This window comes from Salvelinus namaycush, chromosome 4, assembly GCF_016432855.1.
Source record: "Salvelinus namaycush isolate Seneca chromosome 4, SaNama_1.0, whole genome shotgun sequence".
NCBI lineage: Eukaryota > Metazoa > Chordata > Actinopteri > Salmoniformes > Salmonidae > Salvelinus > Salvelinus namaycush.
In genome coordinates this window covers 64354527-64375486 of record NC_052310.1, presented here as the reverse complement: position 1 = coordinate 64375486, position 20960 = coordinate 64354527, and the positions used below count along the sequence as shown (strand labels likewise).

The 20960-nt window shown below is 40.6% G+C and overlaps 1 protein-coding gene across 2 annotated transcripts in view; it reads right to left on the bottom strand.

Annotated features, from left to right (window-relative positions):
- LOC120045690 (KH domain-containing, RNA-binding, signal transduction-associated protein 2-like) overlaps positions 1–20960 on the bottom strand; it is a 124500-nt gene that overhangs the window by 92298 nt on the left and 11242 nt on the right. For both annotated transcript variants that reach the window (XM_038990632.1, XM_038990633.1), the window contains exon 2: positions 2234–2361. In XM_038990632.1, coding sequence (XP_038846560.1) covers positions 2234–2361 — 128 coding nt within the window. The remainder of the gene's footprint in view (positions 1–2233; positions 2362–20960) is intronic.

Genomic DNA, 20960 nt, shown 5'->3' with positions numbered 1-20960 from the left:
GGCCATGTCTGAGATGGTCTCTCTTCAACCACAAAGTTTAGAGAGAAACTTTTCTACCCTTAAAAGGATAAAAGCCTTCACACGTAACTCCATGGGCCAGAAAAGGTTAAATGCATTGGCCATGCTGTCAATCCAGCATGACTTCATCCAGAGAATGCCAGACTTTGATGACAAAGTAATTGAGAAGTTTGCCCACAAAAAGGACCATCGTGCCAACTTCCTGTTCAAGTGAGCACAGCACAACAAGGGTGAGTCCAAAAGTATGTCTAGTATGCTGCTGCATAAGTGATGTAATATGCCAGGGAGACATGTATACTGTAGCTAAGAAAGTAATATTAAGTGTATGTTGTGTAGTAAGCAGTTAGTAGCCTATGGGGCGACAGGTAACCTAGTGGCTAGAGCGTTAGCCTTGTAACCAAAAGGTTGTAAGATCGAATCCCAGAGCTGACAAAGTAAAAATCTGTCATTCTGCCCCTGAACAAGGCAGTTAACCCACTGTTCCTAGGCCATCATTGAAAATAAGAATTTGTTCTTAACTGACTTGCCTAGTTAAATAAAGGTAAATAAATAAATAATGTGTCTCACCCTAATAATTTGGTATATTTTCCCCTCTTAATTTTGCCTACTGTTCTGACTTAGTGGTGCGCATGTAGCCTTTAGCTTGTTTTAGAGAAATGTAATCATCAAATATTGTAACAGCTTTCATTGCCTGCTTATGTTCCCCTGTTAATTTAGCCTACTGTTCGGACTTGGTGTACAGGGAGAATACTGTAAGAACGGCCCATGTTCTGAATTATGCCGATGTCCATTTTAAAAGTGCTGAACGAATAGGCATATAGCCTACTGTTCTGAATTGGTAGTGCACATGTAGCCTATAGCCTGTTTTAGAGAAATGTAATTATTGTATATTGTAAGAGCTTTCATTGTCTGCTTATGTGACCCCGTTATTTATCTTTCGGTTCGGACTTGGTGTACAGGGAGAAAACTGTAAGAACGGCCCATGTTCTGAATTATGTCGCTGTCAATTTCAAAGTTCCACTCTGGGGACAGCTTTATGTAGACCCTAAACGTTTGTGGGCACCATTTGTCAGTTATAGTGCAATTAATGTGTTGTTTAGAGTTGTGTAGTGGCTTCGTTGGCATGCATCTAAAAAATAATCTTTTTTGCCCCACCAAGATTGACACACAATTAATTCAACACAATTAATTAATTTGACTTGGTGAAAATCTGTTTTTTGAACTTGCTTACCACTTTTTCCTTCACAAACTCCATGAAATGATGACCTCTTCCTAAATATTTTGTCAAATTATACATTTTGTGTATGGTTTCCTTGAAACATGGGTGGCTTAATTTACCCCTTTGGCTCAAATTACCCCACTCTCCCCTACAGCTGAATACACAATAAATGCATGTCAATGGATTAAAACTATAATGCGCATACATCGATTCTCAACATTATCTATAAAGAGAAGCACTTTCAGCAGCACACTGATAATGACTGTGGGTGAGCATACAATAAGCGACAAACAAATATGATGATGACTAATTAATTATTAGCCCTAGCTAGCCTTAACATGTCTCCCAGTCTCCCAGTCAATTAGCTCTATTTTTCTGTATCAGATAGCGGGGAGGGAAACAGGCAGGAACCACCCTGATCCCATATGAGTTAGATGCAATCATATGCTCCCCTCGCCATGCCTAACACCCACCATCTGGGGCTAGACAAGGTTGATCAAACCCTGGAGCTTTCCCCACACTGTCCCACTCCCCCGAACAGAGGGCTGCAATGTGATCATCAACACACACACACACACACACACACACACACACACACACACACACACACACACACACACACACACACACACACACACACACACACACACACACACACACACACACACACACACACACACACACACATGCACACACATGCACACACACACTGGCCAGTCATTCTCACAGTACAGTCAGATGTATTGACCACAACATGGGGTGAAGAGGTCCGCACTCTTGGCATCAGTAATTATTTACTCTTAGCCCCCAAGATGGCCAATATGGTCCCAACTCCAACTGTGTCTTCATCCACTGTCAAGACTCTACAGTATGTTGATGTTGTATAGAGTTTCTAACAAATGAGCATTTTGTATTTTTTAAGACATTCTTTATTTGTTTGTGGTTTTAATTGAATAATAAAAAGAGATCAAACATAACGGTGTTGGGTTGTCTTACCTTTGGGTACTGTTGAACTGGGATTAGTACTCTTTCCAAGAGCTTGATGTTTTTGTTACTGATGACATCGAGGTATTTCTTCACGTCACCATCTTTTCTCAACTCATCCCCCTCATACTTTGTGATTTCTGTAGGAAAAGGTATTTGAGAATAAATGATTAGGTATACAAACAGAACTTCAACAGAAAGGTTAAACAACCTTCCTCAACATCCTTATCATTGACAGAGAAGACCTGGGTTCAAATGGTAGCCTATTTGTTTTCTTTATTGGACGCCCATAGTGTCTCTTTGGTTCTCCTTGGTTCTCCTTGGTTCTCCTTGCTTCCACTGTGCCATCAAATGCAGCTTATTTATTTGTAATATAATGTGAACCGAGATCTGTGACAGCGTAATCAGGATAATTCAGTCACTAAGCATACCTTCCGACTGGTCATCATAATCAAAGTTTTTTCTAGTGTCTAAATGGTGAGAGGAGTAGTTGACATGAGCTGTCAGGTCAAGCATACATAACCTGTTTGAGTGAGACAGTCATGAGTTGGGAACCCACTGCACCGAACAGTGATTTCTTGCTTGATAAATTTTATAGCACTTGAGAGAGTTGAGTAAAAGGCGTAGAGCCACGAAACAGGAGATGGAAATGAAGCTGTCACCTGTCCTCTCTGGGGATACCACTCTGTCACTGGCAAATTAATGCTCAGCAGAAATATGAATTATCAACCCGCGCCCTGCGCCACTCTTGTAGAACAATACTAGGGAGACCTGGGCAAGGGAAAGATAGGAAGACAAGCAGCAGGGGGTGGGGTGATCTCTCACTAGGACAGCCACCCCCTCCTCTTGTCCTCAGCAGTTCTGATCTAGAGTAATGTAGCTCCATCTATTTCTACACTTCTATGAGAAACAAAAGGTGTGAGGAAAACGGGGGTAAAGTGCATCCTGTTGCCAGAGCTTCCTAGCAGGAGGCTTTTGGTTGAGGGTGGGGGATGGCATGGTTGTGTAATGTGCTACTGTATTTGTCTCAGTTGCAGATGAACCTGAAAGGCTTTGTTCCTTCTAAAACTCCAGAAATTCTACAGCAGAATGATGCTTCTATTCTACATTCCATTCAGGCCTTAAGCCTCTGTGTAGGATGATAGTTATAATACCAAGGCAAAAATGAATAGTGAAAGCAAAGTAAAGCAACTCAAACTAAGCCTATAGCATACAGCTTGTAAGGGTAAAACAATGCTCATGAGAGGAATTCTGGACATACTGGAGCACGTACTGTATAACCTGAGCAGGGTTGAATTCACCGGTTTCCAGGCTTTGCCTCTTCTCTGCTTTTCCCCTGAAAACCGAAAGCTTCTGGTTTCTCTGGCCCCGCTGAGGGTGCGTACAGTATGACTCTTTGGGCTGGATTCAATCAATGCCTCTGTCATACTATGCAGTATACATTTTTACAAACTACCTGTGTCCACAGAACACACACAAAGTAGAAGCACCTGTGAGGGGAATCTACTGTACCGAGTTGTGTAGCCAAAATGTAATTTTGTTTAACCATTGGGGACGACACACCATAAATGCTGCAAATCGCGTTTGATTGAAATGCGCTGCTTGTGGCCCTAACTGTTAGTGTGTGTAATGATATTTTGGGGAGAACTGTACATTGTGTCTCCACAAAGAAAGCCAAGCTTACAAAGTCTGGAATGTTGGCTCCGGTTCAGGCTATGCAGTTCCCTGTGTGAAGAAGGAACCACATGACATTTCAAGAGTCTGGCTGTAGAGTAATCAACTCATTATGGTCTGATTTATGTTTCCAGCTACTGTAGTTGGGTTTCCTTGATGTCTTTCCTGCATATTAAACATCTTGGCTTCATGATTCCTCCATTTTTCGTCAGTCCTTTATCCTTTACAGTCATCAATGCCCTCTGAAAAACACTGATGTTGCTTTATGTCAAGGTACTAGGACCTACATTCAGATCTAATGTCGGTAATACTTAGGTTTCAGTCGAATGGATTTATCAGACATCGCTGATCGTGCGTTTCCCAGACTGACAGGAAAGTCCCAGTAATGTGGTTGATTCAGATAGGTTGATTCAGATTGAACTACATGGCTCTTTCAAACATGACAGAATCCGTTTGATTGTATCACATGTGCTAGGGAGATTCTTCGGATTGGAACACACTGCCAGTGCTGTCTTGTTCCCACAAACTCACTCGTTTCAACAGTCTCACGTAAAGGAGCTAAACTGAGCTCCTAATGAGACATTTCCAGTGTGTGCCGCTTTGAAAACGCCATGATGTTGTGAATTTGATTCAGCAAAGCTAGTGTCTGGTTATAGGAGTGTTGAGGCTGTAGCAAACACCACAATTTTAAACTGCCTTTATGTACCAAACTGAAAAGGGTTTAGAGAGCTTTCCTACTTCGGAGTGAAACTTATCTATATAATTATTTCTAAACACTGTGACAATTTTATTGTGCCAGGGATTCACATAAGATCATTTTAGCAAAAATGAAATTATGCTGAGGTACCGAGAAAAACACTTTTAATCACCTCCTCTCCACGTACACACACTTACAGAGGCCAAGCTGAGAAGCGTTGAACATGGAGAATTGTGATCTCCTCGTCCTGCTCACCAACCTTTCTGACTCTGAAAGGAGCAACCCACTGCTAAGTGAAATCAGAATTCTTACTCATACTCTCCAACACCTGCTGACACCAGCCACTATGTACCCTTTAATCCCTAACATCTGCTGATTCCATATGCTCTGGCTGGCTTGGTGACACCTGCCTTCTCCAGGGGATGTAGTAAAGTAGGCAGGTGACCTCAGGCCGCAGGCAGGCAGGTCTCACACAGATATCTAACTTTTTTAATATTTAAAAGAGCCAGCTGAGATGGTACGAGCAAGAAGGCCCTTTGTGAATACAGAATTTGGAAAGGATTGACTAGTTGTTCTCTTGAAAAAAATACTGATTTGAACTGCCTATGAGCCGCAGATTTTAAAAACCATTGAATATGAGCCATTAAATTTAACAACAATAAACACAAGGACATCCATCCTTTTGTCATATTGGTTCTATAGAAAACAATGTTACCAATAACCATTGAAATACTGATAGTTATTTAATATATTGTGCAAACCTAACATGGATACGTTCTGAATGTACAGTAATGGCCTTCTATTTTTAAAGCACAATGTGGAGGCAGCAAACTGTTACTGTCACTAATAAGCCTTGCACTGTTATGTCTGTAAAAACCAAGGTAATAAGTAGCATCTACATAGCATGGCTCTTGCAACGCCAGGCCAGTGGGTTTGAGTCCCGGGCCCACCAATACGTGAAAAATGTATGCATGCTTGACTGTAAGTCACTTTGGATAAAAGCGTCTGTTAAATTACCTACATTATTACATGTCAAATGTGAAAATGTCTCTGGGTTGACAGCAGCGTTTCTTTCTTTCTGGTCCTGACGAGAAGAAAAAAAACTGTTGGGGGAGGTTCTCTTCTGCACTGTTCAACCAATCCAGTAAATGATGTGGAGGAGGGGATAAGATCAAGCGTTGCTTTGCTCTGTTAAGTCCAAAAGCGGAAGCCGCGTCACAGGCTCTTTCCATTTCCCTTGAAAATCGGATGCATCCGGTTGTTAACGTCCCTGCTGAGGGTAGTGCTTTAGAAACAAGTACTTAAAACCTCTTCGGGCTAGGGGGCGGTGTTTTCACATCCGGATGAAAAGCTTGCCCGAAGTAAACTGCCTGCTACTCAGTTCCTGAAGCTAGGATATTGCATATAAATGGTAGATTTGGATAGAAAACACTAAAGTTTCTAAAACTGTTAAAATTATTTCTGTGAGTATAACACAACTTATTTGGCAGGCGAAACCCGAGGACAAACCATCCAGGATTTTTGTTGTTGTTCAGGTGACTGTGTTTTCAATTGATTTTCTATGTGAATCTAGATTTCTGAGGCATCTGGTTGCAGTTCCCATGGCTTCCACTAGATGTCACTAGATGTCCTTTCTGGGTGTATAGCCAAGTGGACTGGTTTTGTTTGGGGCGCGTGACCTTGTGCTCGCTCCACTTTCATTTTATCCGCTATTGAACACAGTTTATCCCGTCTTAAATTGTATCGATTATTTACGTTTTAAAATACCTAAAGTTGGATTAGGAAAGTTGTTTGAAATGTTTGGACAAAGTTTACAGGTAACTTATTAGATAATCTGTAGTCATGTTGGGCGAGTTGTAACCGGTGTTTTTGTGAATCAAACACACCAAATAAATTGACATTTTGGAGATATAACGACGGAATTTATCAAACAAAAGGACCATTTGTGATGTTTATGGGACATATTGGAGTGCCAACAGAAGATGATCTTCAAAGGCATGAATTATATTGTTATTTCTGAGTTTTGTGTTGCGCCTGGCGGGTTGAAATATGATTGTCATGTGTTTGTATGATGGGGTGCTGTCCTCAGATAATCGCATGGTTTGCTTTCGCCGTAAAGCCTTTTTGAAATCTGACACGGTGGCTGGATTAACAAGAAGTTCAAATTTAATTTGGTCTATTGCACTTGTGATTGTATGAAAGTTAAATATTTCTAATATTTTATTTTGAATTTGGTGCTCTGCAATTTCACCGGATGTTGTCGAAACGTTCCGCTAGCGGAACCCCTAGCCGTAACAGGTTTTAACAGTTAGACACACTATGCCGTAAACAGTCAAACAATTTAAGGGATGCCTATAGCGTGTTTGACAGGTGTTCTCGCTTAAAGAATCCCAACTATGTTCATTTGGCATGTGTGTGAGTGTATCAAAGTGTCTTTTTCCCCAGTCATGAATATGTATAATCTAATATATTTCAGATGACAGGGAGAGTTAGAGTTCACCTTACTATGTTCCACTGTGCTGCATATTAAAGTGTTATATCTTCCTTGGATCTCTCCTACCTATTCGAGGTAATTTCTTATTATGGTGCTACATCTTGATGCACATTACTGAATCTCTCTCTCTGTCTCTCTCTCTCTCTGTCTCTGTCTCTGTGTCTGTCTCTGTCTCTGTCTCTGTCTCTGTCTGTCTGTCTCTGTCTCTCTCTGTCTGTCTCTGTCTCTGTCTGTCTCCAAAAAGAGATCCAGTGAATCTTCAAGCACGTTGGTAGACAGATGCCAGCACATTGGGGTCCTCGAGCTATCAAGGAAAAGCTGGAATCTGACAGACATGAATTAAGTCGGAATAGAGACTGTCTGTCTGACAGAGTTCTAGAATGTACTTAGTTTTGCCCATAGAGATCCTATTAAATTACTAGAAGGGCTATGTCATAAACCCTCAAAGTTCCAGAATGGGGTGTAAATGGCAGCCATATTGTGCAGGGAGAAATCCAAAACAATCTCATTGGAGTGAATGGCAGTAGATGCATAATCCTGATTTGACTAATGCAGGAACATCAAAGAAAGGCATGTGATATATCAAAAATGGTGTAATAGAACTATTGTCAACCTAAAATATTGTCATATAATTACAGTGTATATTGAATGGGGTAGATATTCAGTACCATTAGGACACGATTATCTATGGCTGTGATTCCATTCAAGGTGTATGAAACAGTCTTGTATAAATTTGGCAAAAGGAGCTTTTGGTGACAAAAACCTGTGTGGTCCTGTATGGCTCAGTTGGTAGAACATGGCACTTGTAACACCAGGATTGTGGCTTCAATTCCCAGGGCCAACCATATGAAAAAACTTATGCACGCATGACTGCAAGTTGCTTTGGATAAAAGTGTCTGTTAAATCCCATATATTATTATTAAACAATCTAATCTGCATCGCAATTAGCTCCACGAGGGGGATATACCGGTGTTTCATCAACACATTATTCAAGTGTTTCATCAACACCATTTGCGGCAATTAATTATGTTATTCATTAGGACAACATGATCTATGGTTCCTTCTTGAATTGCGGTGGCATTTTAGCATGGCATTTTGGAAAAATTACTTCATTTGTCTTTTTATTTCAAATGTATTTGGGTAGATACATAAGTCAACTGGCAGCTTAATGTTATGATAACATTGTGCCACCAGTAGTGGTAACACCAATGACTAATAACAATGACACATTTTACAGAATTGAGGATATTCTTAAATGAAGGCCACAGATGCTCAAATCTAAGATCCTTAAACCATACATAAACATAACGTCTTGCAGAATAAAGGACTTTCATTATGTTTGATCATTTAATAAAAGTTCAATATAAAACAAAAACATGTATGACGTGTAACTATTTGTCATTTTAAAGTGTTTTTCATGGTTGCAAAGGCAAGTGATGCAAATTCCACCGCAATTCAAAAACAACCCCTACAGCTGTGATCACACTCTGGGCGTATTAAACAGCCTTGCATAAATTTGGCAAAGGGAGCTGTTGGTGACAAATCATCTAATCTGCATCGCAATTAGCTCCATGAGTTGGATATTCACTCTTAAGCACTTGTTAACCCAAACCTTGATGCACAATAGTTAGATTGTTCAAACTTTATGTTTCTCATTGTTTTTGAGAGGACAATTAGAATGGGAATTGTTGTCTCCTGTTTTATTAGTTTACCAGAGGATCAAGAATCTCTCAAAATTCATAATTATCTCAATTGTGCAGCCTGAACACTCAGTCACTGCTTTCAGCAAACACCATTTTAAAATAATCCTCAAACCCCTCCACCTACTAAGGCTTTTCATTTGCTGTGAATTTACTTTTCACATTTTGATAATATAAAATGTTCTACATCTGTAAAAATATATTTATTTTACCTTTATTTTACCAGGTTAGTCTCATTGAGATAAAAATATATATTGCAAGAGAGACCTGGACAGAAATGGAGCACAGAAAGTTTCAAACATTTACAACATAAAACACAGAGCACTACTGTAACGGCAGTCTAAGTCGTCGTCCTCCTCCTCAGACGAGGAGAGGCGAGAAGGATCTGAGGACCAATGTGCAGCGTGGTAATTTTCCATTATTTAATAAACACAAAACATGACACTATACAAAATGACAAAACAAACTAACCGTCACAGTCCTAGCTGGTGCAGACAAAACACAAAGACAGGAAACAACCACCCACAATCCCCAACACAAAACAAGCCACCTATATATGATTCTCAATCAGGGACAACGATTGACAGCTGTCTCTGATTGAGAACCATATTAGGCTGGACACAGAAACAGACTAACTAGACACACAACATAGAATTCCCACCCAGCTCACGTCCTGACCAACACTAAACAAGCAAAACACATAAGAACTCTGGTCAGGACGTTACAACTACAGTTTAAAAACATTTACAACATAAAACACAGTGCACTACAGTTTAAAAACATTTACAACATAAAACACAGAGCACTACAGTTTAAAAACATTTACAACATAAAACACAGAGCACTACAGTTTAAAAACATTTACAACATAAAACACAGAGCACTACAGTTTAAAAACATTTACAACATAAAACACAGAGCACTACAGTTTAAAAACATCAGTTTACACATTGAACAGGCACATTGGTTTTGGGAGGAGTGTTTCAACAAGGGATCAAAAACATTGATAGCCCCTAAATAATTTTCCACCATACTTTGTAATGCATCGGACTTAGCATTTCAATGTATAAAATATATTCCTGCCCTCTACACTTTTTAAAAGTTTGGGTTAGATAGAGGCACAATAAAAAAGTAAATTTGATTGACGAAAAACACAGCCACAGATGAAGACTGACACGCTGCCATATTGGATAGACAACTCTACTGTATGACTGCATGATAAAGATAGCCTTTGAGGCATAATCAATGTATTGAATTATTTCAGGAATTATGGTTGGCTTGGGGATCTTGGTCTAAATATCACTGTTCTGAACAATTAGAGAGGCAGTATTATCTCATTTACCTCCCATACATTCCTATCATACAGTACATGTATTTTATAACAAAAGAAACTGTGAATCAATCATAATGTTCTTTGCTTTCTGTAGGATAGACATCCAGAGAGTTTGTCATCATCATTGATCATATTTCCTGTGTGATTTCAATGTGCCGCTTCTAACATAACGGCTGAATAATTTATTTAACAGCGCAGGACCACATCCTAAGAGCTGTCTTCCTGGCCTGATGAATATCTGGTACAACCATTATCATGAAGCAGAAGAGAAAGCAACAGAAACATCTATCACCTCCAATATTCAGCTCTGAAGAAAAAAGCATTTCCTCTCAACAATAGGCTATACACGTCAATAGGTGCAACACTATGTGCAACATGAGACATGCGTCAATGGACAATATCTACTCAGATACTATATTTTCAGGTAAGGAAGTGTAGCGGAGATGGTTCGATAAACTACACTTGTGAAACGAGTAACCTTACCGAAGACCTGAACACTTGTGCTAGCTCCCAGTGGAATAACAGTCAGATAACAGGGTTTTGAGTGAATGACCTGGCTCGATACGTGGTTGGCCAAATACGCAAGATTAAAATAAAAGCAGCCAACTCAAATGCCCTTAAACGTGTGCCATTTCTAAACAATTTATTCAATCCATGAAGATAATTTACAAATATTCTGGGTTGAATCAATGTAAAATACTTTTTTATGTTCAAAGTAAAGGCCAAATGTATTCTCCACAGGAAAATATTACCCTTTTTAATCGAACAGAAGATAGGGAACATGGTGTAAGGCTGACTACCATGTCCATTTCTGCAGGCTAAACAACGAATGGTCAAATTTCCAATTCCCAGTCCGGTCGGGGATTGTACACCTTGAATTTATTTGAGGGAGAAATCATAACGGACGGATGCTCTAGTCTAAATACAACCTTTTAGCATTGTTTACCTGCTTACAGGTACATTATGTGTGACTCAAGGTCTCTCTCTAGTGCCAAAGAGAAACTGGAATGAAAGGGAGTCCATACCCAATCCTCACCATGCTTTCATCTTCAATTCTTTATGTCTCAAAATGTCACAAGATATCTCAATTATGTCTCAACATATCAAGACATCTTAAGAGAACAGGGTTGGCTGTGTATGTCTGGGACAGTGGAGGCTAGTGGGGGGAGCTTTTGGAGGATGGGTATCATTGTAATGACTGGAATGGAATTAATGGAACGGAGTCAAACATGTGGTTTCCATATGTTTGATGTGTTTGATACCGTTCCATTGATTTCATTCCAGCCATTACAATGAGCCCATCCTCCCATAGCCCCTCCCACCAGCCTCCTCTGAAAATATAACCTATAGTTGCAAATGAAACTCATGAGCCACAGCAGGCAGAGCAGAGTACAGCAGAGCCCCTTGAGTTCCCCTGGAGTGTTTGACTGGAGCCTGACATAGACCCCAGGGGAGAATTAGGTCTCCGGTTCAACAGGATTACACATCCCTGTACATGATCATAGGGAACATTCTGCTCTGACAACACTAAGCCTAGCTCTCGTTGTGATCTGGATCATACTGTGTAGTGCTCCTCTGAGATCTAGATTCTACTGTGTAGTATGAACAGTTAATATCTTTGAAGTCTTTGCTCTACATAAGGACTATGCAGTATGAGTATGGGATTGAGACAGAGAACAAAGATACAAAAAGATTAAGATGAGAAAAGCTTGTCATGGTCATTGCGACAATAATGTAGATCATTTAAATGTAAAGTCCCCTGTTTTGGGGACCTGCGTGGTTTTGGTATCAGTTCCGACCAATATTTTTGCTTATAAATCGTTATGTGGACACCATAGATCGAAATGGCTTGAATTGAGTGGTAGTGCTGATTCTCACGGACACAGGAATATGTATTTTTCTGCCTGTGTGAAGCAAGATGTGAAATCTGACACCACTTGAAGCTGGGATGGCCCTCCTACCGTTTCTTTCACTCTTCTGACTGTCCATCAACTCCTTGCTGAACCCAAATGTCACAGCCACTAACCACGCATATGCTTGGAATCCTTACATTGTAACGATTTATAGCCAGTAATCTAAAATAATTCATAGCTTTTAAACAAAAAACACTTTCTGTTTGTCCTAACGAGTTCAGGAAGCCAAGCTAGAGTTCTGTGAGACGTTCACAGCAACGGGGGCAGACTTTTTGTTCAAGAGAGACCTTTAGAAAATCCGCACATTTTCTCTAACACTAAAATATACAAATATGTATTTTACAGTTTTAAGGAAGCTGAAATATTAAAGTTAGTTATTTTATAAATTTAGAAAATATAGAAGTAATTTCAAGCTTTATTCATATAGCTTTGTTGAATAGGAAATACATCATATCAAATATTTCATATTTCCATCACATTTGTACTGTGTACTTGAGCTTGTGTCCTCAAAAGTGACTTGACCTCAGCAATTCATAACTATTTCTACCAGAAAGGTGAGATTTTAACCTTTTTTGGAGTATTACTAGTTATTGTTTATGGCCCTCTCATAATAAACCATTACTTTTGGGGATTACGTAGATTACATTTTCGATTACATTTAGTTACACTTAATGTAGGGAAAACAAGTTTGACTAAGATAGTGGGGTTCAATGCTGTTTACTCCATCCACACTCTGGATTCAATGCCACTTAGGGATTCAAACATGATTTTGAGAAAAAGATCTCACAGTCTCACGTCATAATTAGACGTTCAGGCATTAACTCCGAATTCTTAAGGTTAGGCATTAACTCAGAATGGTTAAGGTAAAAGTTTAGGTTTGGGATATGCTTAAAACCAAAATATAAAAAATGACTTTCTATTGATTGATTTGAACATGCAATCTTTGGAACCAGAGGTAGAGACAAACCTGTCCACAACCTCCTTGCAAAACCAAAGCCTACTTGAAGGTAAGAGCGCTCACTGTTGCCCCTAGTGGCCAGTTTCCATGTCATCTCGCAATGTCCTCAGACATGGATGGACATCAAATACTGACTTGTATCACAGGTGATCTGCCTGGGTTTTGAACATGTTTGCTGAAAGTTACCAACCACTTTTTTTGCCCTGTTTTTTGGGGGAGTGACTGTAATGGTATCACTGATTCATTATGTACAATCATGGATCTGAAAGTGAATTTGGCCAAAACATGATCATTATTCTGTATGGATTGTTAAAATATTCTGCATTACAAAATGACTGGAATGTATCGCTGGAGCATTAGTGATTAACCTTCACAGCACATATAGACTACATTTAAAGGCCCAGTACAGTCAACAATGTGATTTTCCTGTGTTTTTTATGTATTCACACTATGAGGTTGGAAAAATACTGTGAAATTGTGAAAATTATGATAATGCCCTTTTTGTATAAGAGCTGTTTGAAAAGACTGCCTGAAATTTCAGCCTGTTTTGGTGGGATGGAGTTTTGGCCTGCCTGGTGACATCAGCAGGCAGGAAATGAGTTAATCAACCAATAAGAAAGAGAATTCCAAACTAGAGGTCTGCATGGGACTGATTTCTTCATCCCGCTCCCACCCGCCCACACCCACAGCTTTTCACACCCGGCAGCACCTGCTGGCTGTCTGACTCCCACACTCTAGAACTGGTCCCAAAACCCAACAGCAGTCCCGCAATGTTATTTTAGGCGTGACACAGCTCACTTGCCAGCCATGGTCTCAGCTATTTTTTTCAGATTGAGAAATATGGGTGATCAATATTTTATGTAGTAAACCATAGCCTAATCATATTTAGGAAGTACAATTCCTTGGAAAGATAACTGCTCCATGCTTCTCCGTCCATGCATAGGCTATAAAGTACTCTATTTAATTGCGACCACACGTGCACCTGATCTCGCACGTATGGCTACAGAAATTAAAGCAGTAAGAATTATGACAGCGACACTTGTTACGTTTTGCATATAGGAGGACGAATTGCAGGCAGAGACAAATAATTGGTTAATCAATACTTATTGAAAATGAAAAGGTGCAACGCTCACCATAGTAGTCTAACCTATGTGCACGTTGTGCCTTTTCAATGATGATTAAATGTTTTGATTGCACCTCGACTCACGTTGGTTCAGCACCCTACACTTCTTTCCATGATCAATATTTATTTACAGACACTGTTGTAAACTACAGTCTAATCATATTTAAATACATTTCGTATTTAAGTTCACTGGTACGTGATTCTCCACCCATGCAGGCAGCCTACTCTGCTTCAATGAGACCACACATACTAGGCTCACTTGAACTCGCACACCCAACTAATTAGGTGAGGAGAAGGAGGCTACTGAAGTTCAGTGTCTGAATAATGCGAAAAATATGTGCTTTTAATACAATAGGTAGGCTAACGCATACAAAGCAGAAAGGCGAATGTTTACAAATAATCTGAGGGACAACAGCATGAAAAATGCAGACCGCACTGCAATGATCTCTGTCGGGAGAGAGACCACCATCTATTATTCCAAACCTCTTTGCCAATAACAGATGGTTTTCAGTTTTCCCCTCCCAACTCAGACCACTCCCAGACAATTCTAGCAGAATTCTTGCTTGAGAAGTTGCTCTTCGCTAAGAACTTTTGTTTATTTTTCTTAATTGTTGCCCAGAAATGATTTGCTATTGAGATAAAAATGGCTGCATTGGACCTTTAACAAACTACAGAATATTAGTACAAGGACATGAGTCTATGTTGAAAACCCATAATGCGTCTTTGTTTGTTAATATAAAGATGATGTGTGCATTAGAGATTTTTATTGACTATTCCTTGGGTATCACTATGACTGGGGATAATATTACAGCACATTATTCAGCTAATGCCTCAGCTGATGCAAATGTTGTCCTGTAATTACTGGCTTCTGGTAAACTGCTCCTTCATTTTCCCTGCAATAATAAAATTGGCTTCTAGAAACGCTGATTACTTATACTCAAATTACAGCATGCCAATGATCTTTGACTAATATGCCTAATCCTGAGGAATGAACATCCAAAATTAGCAACAATATCCATCACCTTCAGACCGCTATCTGTTTTTTCTGAATGTGCAGTTCTCTATTTCTCTGCCATTATAACACACTATTATAATCAAACCTCAACAGCTGTGATGTCATGAGACATGAAAGATCAAATTGTTTATAATGACATATTTTACAATGATCCTGACTCATTTCCTGGTGGTAGTTATTATAAGGCCTTCGTTATAGTTAGACCTATGTACTATACTACAGTAGTGTACAAAACATGAAGAACTCCTGCTCTTTCCATGACATGGACTGATCAGGTAAATCCAGGTGAAACCTATGATCCCTTATTGATGTCACTTGTTAAATCCACTTCAATCAGTGTAGATGAAGGGCAGGAGACAGGTTAACCTCTAAAAGTCGAAGCTGTTGGGGTGGGGTGGGGGTTCTATTAAGCTAACATGGAATTGTTTTAAGAAGGTCATAATTTAGCTATTTGATTTTGAATTTTAGGACTTCTTTAGGTATATTGAAAAAAGTATAATTTGATAAAATATTGAATTAGGCTTTTACTACTATAGCCCATAGAAACGCATTGAAAAACATATTCATAATTGTCAGAAAAGACAGTCAAAAAATAAATCATAAGGAATAAGGTTTTTAAGTGTCTGTCCTATATCTAGGAAATATATATATATATATTTTTTTTTTACACATTTAACCCCTTATTTTTGTTGGCACAAAACTACCTCCATATATCCATGAATTTGTATGGGTTGCCTTCAGACGAGTCCCGTGACACATATGGGGGTTGTAGCGCAAAACGGAGAACACCATCATTTTCGTGAGAGTCTCATCTTTCCATAAAGTCGTCACATTAGTAGGCCAAACCGTTCGGACGCTACACAGATTTTCATGAGAAGACCGATTTTCGAGCTGTCTCATGGTCTAACAAACACCGCTGTAGCTCGGCCACCTTCCACCGCAGATACGGAAGGCCAATATAGGGGGATGTTATGGATTGAGACACAGCCCATGAAAAGAAGACTGTACGTACATACCCCAATCAGAAGCCATGGATTAAAGGCAACATCCGCAATGATCTAAAGGGTAGAGCTGCCGCTTTACAGGAGTAGGACTCTAACCCAGACTTTTATAAGAAAGCACGCAATGCCCTCCAACGAACCATTAAACAGGCGAGCTAAATAACTTCTATGCGTGCTTCAAGGTAAGAAACACTGAAGCATGGATGAGAGCACCAGCTGTTCTGGACAACTGCGTGATGAAGCTCTCTGTAGACGATGTGAGTAAAACCTTTAAACAGGTCACCATTCACAAGGCCAGATGGATTATCAGGACGTGTACTCATAGCATGCACTAACCAACTGGCAAGTGGCTTCACTGACATTTTCAACCTGTCCCTGACCGAGTCTGTAATACCTACATGTTTCAAGCAGACCACCATAGTGCCTGTGCCCAAGAACGCCAAGGTAACCTGCCTAAATGACTACCGACTCGTAGCACTCATGTCTGTAGTAATGAAGTGCTTTGAAAGGCTAGTCATGGCTCACATCAACACCATCATCCCAGAAACCCTAGACCCACTCCAATTTGCATACCACCCCAACAGATTCACAGATGACGCAATCTCTATTGCACTCCACACTGCCCTTTCCCACCTGGCCAAAAGGAACACCTATGTGAGAATGCTGTTCATTGACTACAGCTCAGCGTTCAACACCATAGTGCCCTCAAAGCTCATCACTAAGCTAAGGACCAAACACCTCCCTCTGCAACTGGATCCTGGACTTCCTGACGGGCCGCCCCCAGGTGGTAAGGGTAAGCAACAACACATATGCCATGCTGATCCTCAACACTGTACTCCCTGTTCACCCGTGACTGCGTGGCCATGCACGACTTCAACACCATCATTAAGTTTGCAGATGACACAACGGTTATAGACCTATTCACTGACAACGATGAGACAGCCAATAGGGAGAAGGTCAGAGACTGCCAGGACAACAACCTCTCCCTCAACATGATCAAGACAAAGGAGATGATTGTGGACTACAGGAAAAGGAGGACCGAGCACGCCCCCATTCACATCGACAGGGCTGTAGTAGAGCTTCAAGTTCCTTGGTGTCCACATCACCAACAAACTATCATGGTCCAAACAAACCAAGACAGTCGTGAAGCGGGTACGACAATGCCTATTCCCCCCCAGGACACTGAAAAGATTTGGCATGGGTCCTCAGATCCTCAAAAACTTCTGCAGCTGCACCATCGAGAGCATCCTGACTGGTTGCATCCCCGCCTGGTATTGCAACTGCTCGGTATCCGACCGCAAGGCGCTACAGAGGGTAGTGCGTACGGCCCAGTACATGACGGGGGCCAAGCTTCCTGTCATCCAGGACCTCTATACCAGAAGGTATCAGAGGAAGGCCCAGAAACTTGTCAAAGACTCCAGCCACCCTAGTCATAGACTTTTTTCTCCTCTACCGCACGGCAAGCGGTACCGGAGTGCCCCCCTCCCCCCTTTTTTAAAGCTGCTGCTGCTACTCGCTGTTTATTATCTATGCATACACCTACATGTAGTTTAGTTTATTTAGTCAATATTTTCTTAACTCTGCATTGTTGGTTAAGGGCTTATAAGTAAGCATCTCAAGGTAAGGTTTACACCTGTTGTGTGACAAAAGCCTTGAGACAATTGAGAAATGAATTGTGTATGTGTACCATTCAGAGGGTGAATGGGCAAGAGTAACACAAAATACTTTCTTGAGCAGTGGTCACCAACCTGTCGATCGCGATTGACTGGTCGATCTCCAGTGCATTCCTCGTCAATCGCCAAACATTTCTGTAAAAATCCCAAAGATAAAGCTTTGTGTTCCTATTGTGTTTTTTTCTTTTATTCATCTCAGGTTGCGCGCCAGGTAGGCGAACTGTTGCCATTTTGAACATTTCATGTGTCTGAAGGTACAAACTCTGCCTTCCCGGCGGGCCCTGAGAGCAAATCAAGTGCATTATAGCCATCCATTCAGATTGCTCAGATTGCAGTAAGGTAGCAGGCATAAAAGAAAGCTACAGCAAAGTTTATACTGTGAGATTTCAAAACTTTTAAAACCATGACTAGAGAGACTGTCAACGAATAAATGTAACAGTATAACTTTAAACCGTCCCCTCGCCCCGACCTCGGACGCGAACCAGGGACCCTCTGCACACATCAACAACTGACACCCACGAAGCGTCGTTACCCATCGCTCCACAAAAGCCGTGGCCCTTGCAGAGCAAGGGGCAACACTACTAATAGGTTTCAGAGCAAGTGACGTAACTGATTGAAACGCTACTAGCGCGTACCCGCTAACTAGCTAGCCATTTCACATCCGTTACATACAGCAAAGAGCTGCTGTTTTTATGAGTGAGTTCATGTTTAAGTTCTTACTCAGCACTGTCAACACTTTAATAAGCCATAAAATTTGCGTTCTTCCTATTTCCACTCAGCACTACAACAAGCACTGCAGCAGTAATGAATGAGTAGGAAAGTGTATCTATAGGCTTGCATTGTTGTTATTATTAGCGGCTTGGGTATTTTTTAATGTCAAGGAATATTTCACTTTCTCTGTTCATAGGAGTAACAACATGAATTTGTGCATGAGGCAGAAATAATGCGGTGCGATTTGTGTTTCGCCATCACAAATCGCACCGCATAACCCTTGGCATGTATGGATCTGTGCCATTTACTTTGAACTGGATTGTGTTTACAGCATGAGCGGTCGTGAGTAGATGCATTTGTTTTGAGATCAAAGTGAGAGCTGCATGTAGCCACATGTGCACATTTTGTTCATATCTTTGCTAGTTAGTTATAGATAATTTATTAGCCCAGTTATAGATAATTTGTAGTCAGTAATTGGGGAGTGATTGCGTCCTACAAGAGCACAAAATGTATACATTTCTCAACATCTTTGAAAGGCAAGTCAGGTAAAGAGCTTTTTTTTGTCTTAAAGGGGCAGTGTTTTATTTTGAGACAGGCTTGAACAAGCTAAGTAGCCAATAGGCAGAGGGTAGCATAATTTGTATGATTCTTTGTAATAATCTTATGACAATAATAATGATTTTTATATAAGTGGTTTCTTGCATCAAACAACACAACAGCATTTTCATCCACCTCCTTGTCTGAAGGACAAGTGGACAAACATCTAATGTCAAGCCCTGTATGTTTTTTTTCTAGTCTCATGGAATGTAGATCTACATTGAACACCACACATTGACTGCTACTGTAGGCTGACTGATAGAACAGCTATTTATTTATGTGTTAAAATGTTACGGGATGCATTTTCTCCGTTGTTTTTGATGGAAGACCACTCTGGTAGGCCTACATTGTGATCAAATAGCCACAGTAGCCTACATGGTCACTGTTAAAACTGTTACTTGTGGGTACAGCCTCAGTGTTCACAGTAAACGCGTGTTGGAAGTTGCACAGAATTTTCACAATGTTCAAGTTTGCGCTCAGCGGTGGAAAATATTTGAGGGAACATTGGTAGTAGGTGCCAGACGCACCGGTTTGTGTCAAGAACTGCAATGCTGCTGGGTTTTTCACACTCAACAGTTTCTCTTGTGTATCAAGAATGGTCCACCACCCAAAATGACATCCAGCAAACTTGATACAACTGTGGGAAACATTGGAGTCAACATGGGCCAGAATCCGTGGAATGCTTTTGACACTTTGTAGAGTCCATGCCCCGGCATTTGAGGCTGTTCTGAGGGCAAAAGGTAGGAAGTGCAACTCAATATTAGGAAGGTGTTCCTAATGTTTGGTATACTCAGTGTATAATTCCATGATACCTTTTACCACCTCTTTGACACATTGACCACCAAACTAGAGGGAACGGTATCTCCTAGCATGATGAATATAACTTCCAACATATATAATAGTGTAGTACTATGCACAGTACACGATAATGTGCAATAATGAAAGCTAACTCTGCAATTTTTAATTCATATAAATGCACATGCCGTGAGCCATAGCAAGCTCCAATTTTGACCACCACAGTGTTATTCATATCATTACTTTCCTATCCTATATTTAAGCAATAAGGCCCGAGCAGGTGTGGTATGTGGCCTATAGAGTACCTGAATACTTATTGTCTGAAACCCATGTTATATGGGACTGTATACCATGGGTATGACAAAACATTTATTTTTCCTGTTCTAATTACGTTTGTAACCAGTTTATAATAGCAATAAGGCACCTCTGGGGTTTGTGGTATATGGCCAATATAGCACGGCTAAGGGGTTTATCCAGGCACTCCATGTTGCGTTGTGCATAAGAACAGCCCTTAGCCATGGTATATTGGCCATATACCACACCCACTTGTGCCTTATTGCTTATACCACAGCTTTCAGCCAATCAGCATTCAGGGATCGAACCACTCCAGTTTATAATACACCTGAAGCAATTGAGGTTCACTATGTTTGGCATCATCTATGGGGGCACAGAGGGTTGAATGCCACAGGCCAGCCAACCACTATAAATGCACGGAATACACTATAACTCATCACACCATCCCCAGGTCCTCTGCTAAGCACATTCCCCAGGTCCTCTGCTAAGCACATTCCCCAGGTCCTCTGCTAAGCACATTCCCCAGATCCTCTGCTAAGCACATTCCCCATGTCATCTGCTAAGCACATTCCCCATGTCATCTGCTAAGCACATTCCCCATGTCATCTGCTAAGCACATTCCCCATGTCATCTGCTAAGCACATTCCCCAGGTCCTCTGCTAAGCACATTCCCCCATGTCATCTGCTAAGCACATAGAAACACTTTCTTCAGTGAGAGGTAGGCTACCTCTTGTCTAAGAAGGTGAAATTGAATGTGCACA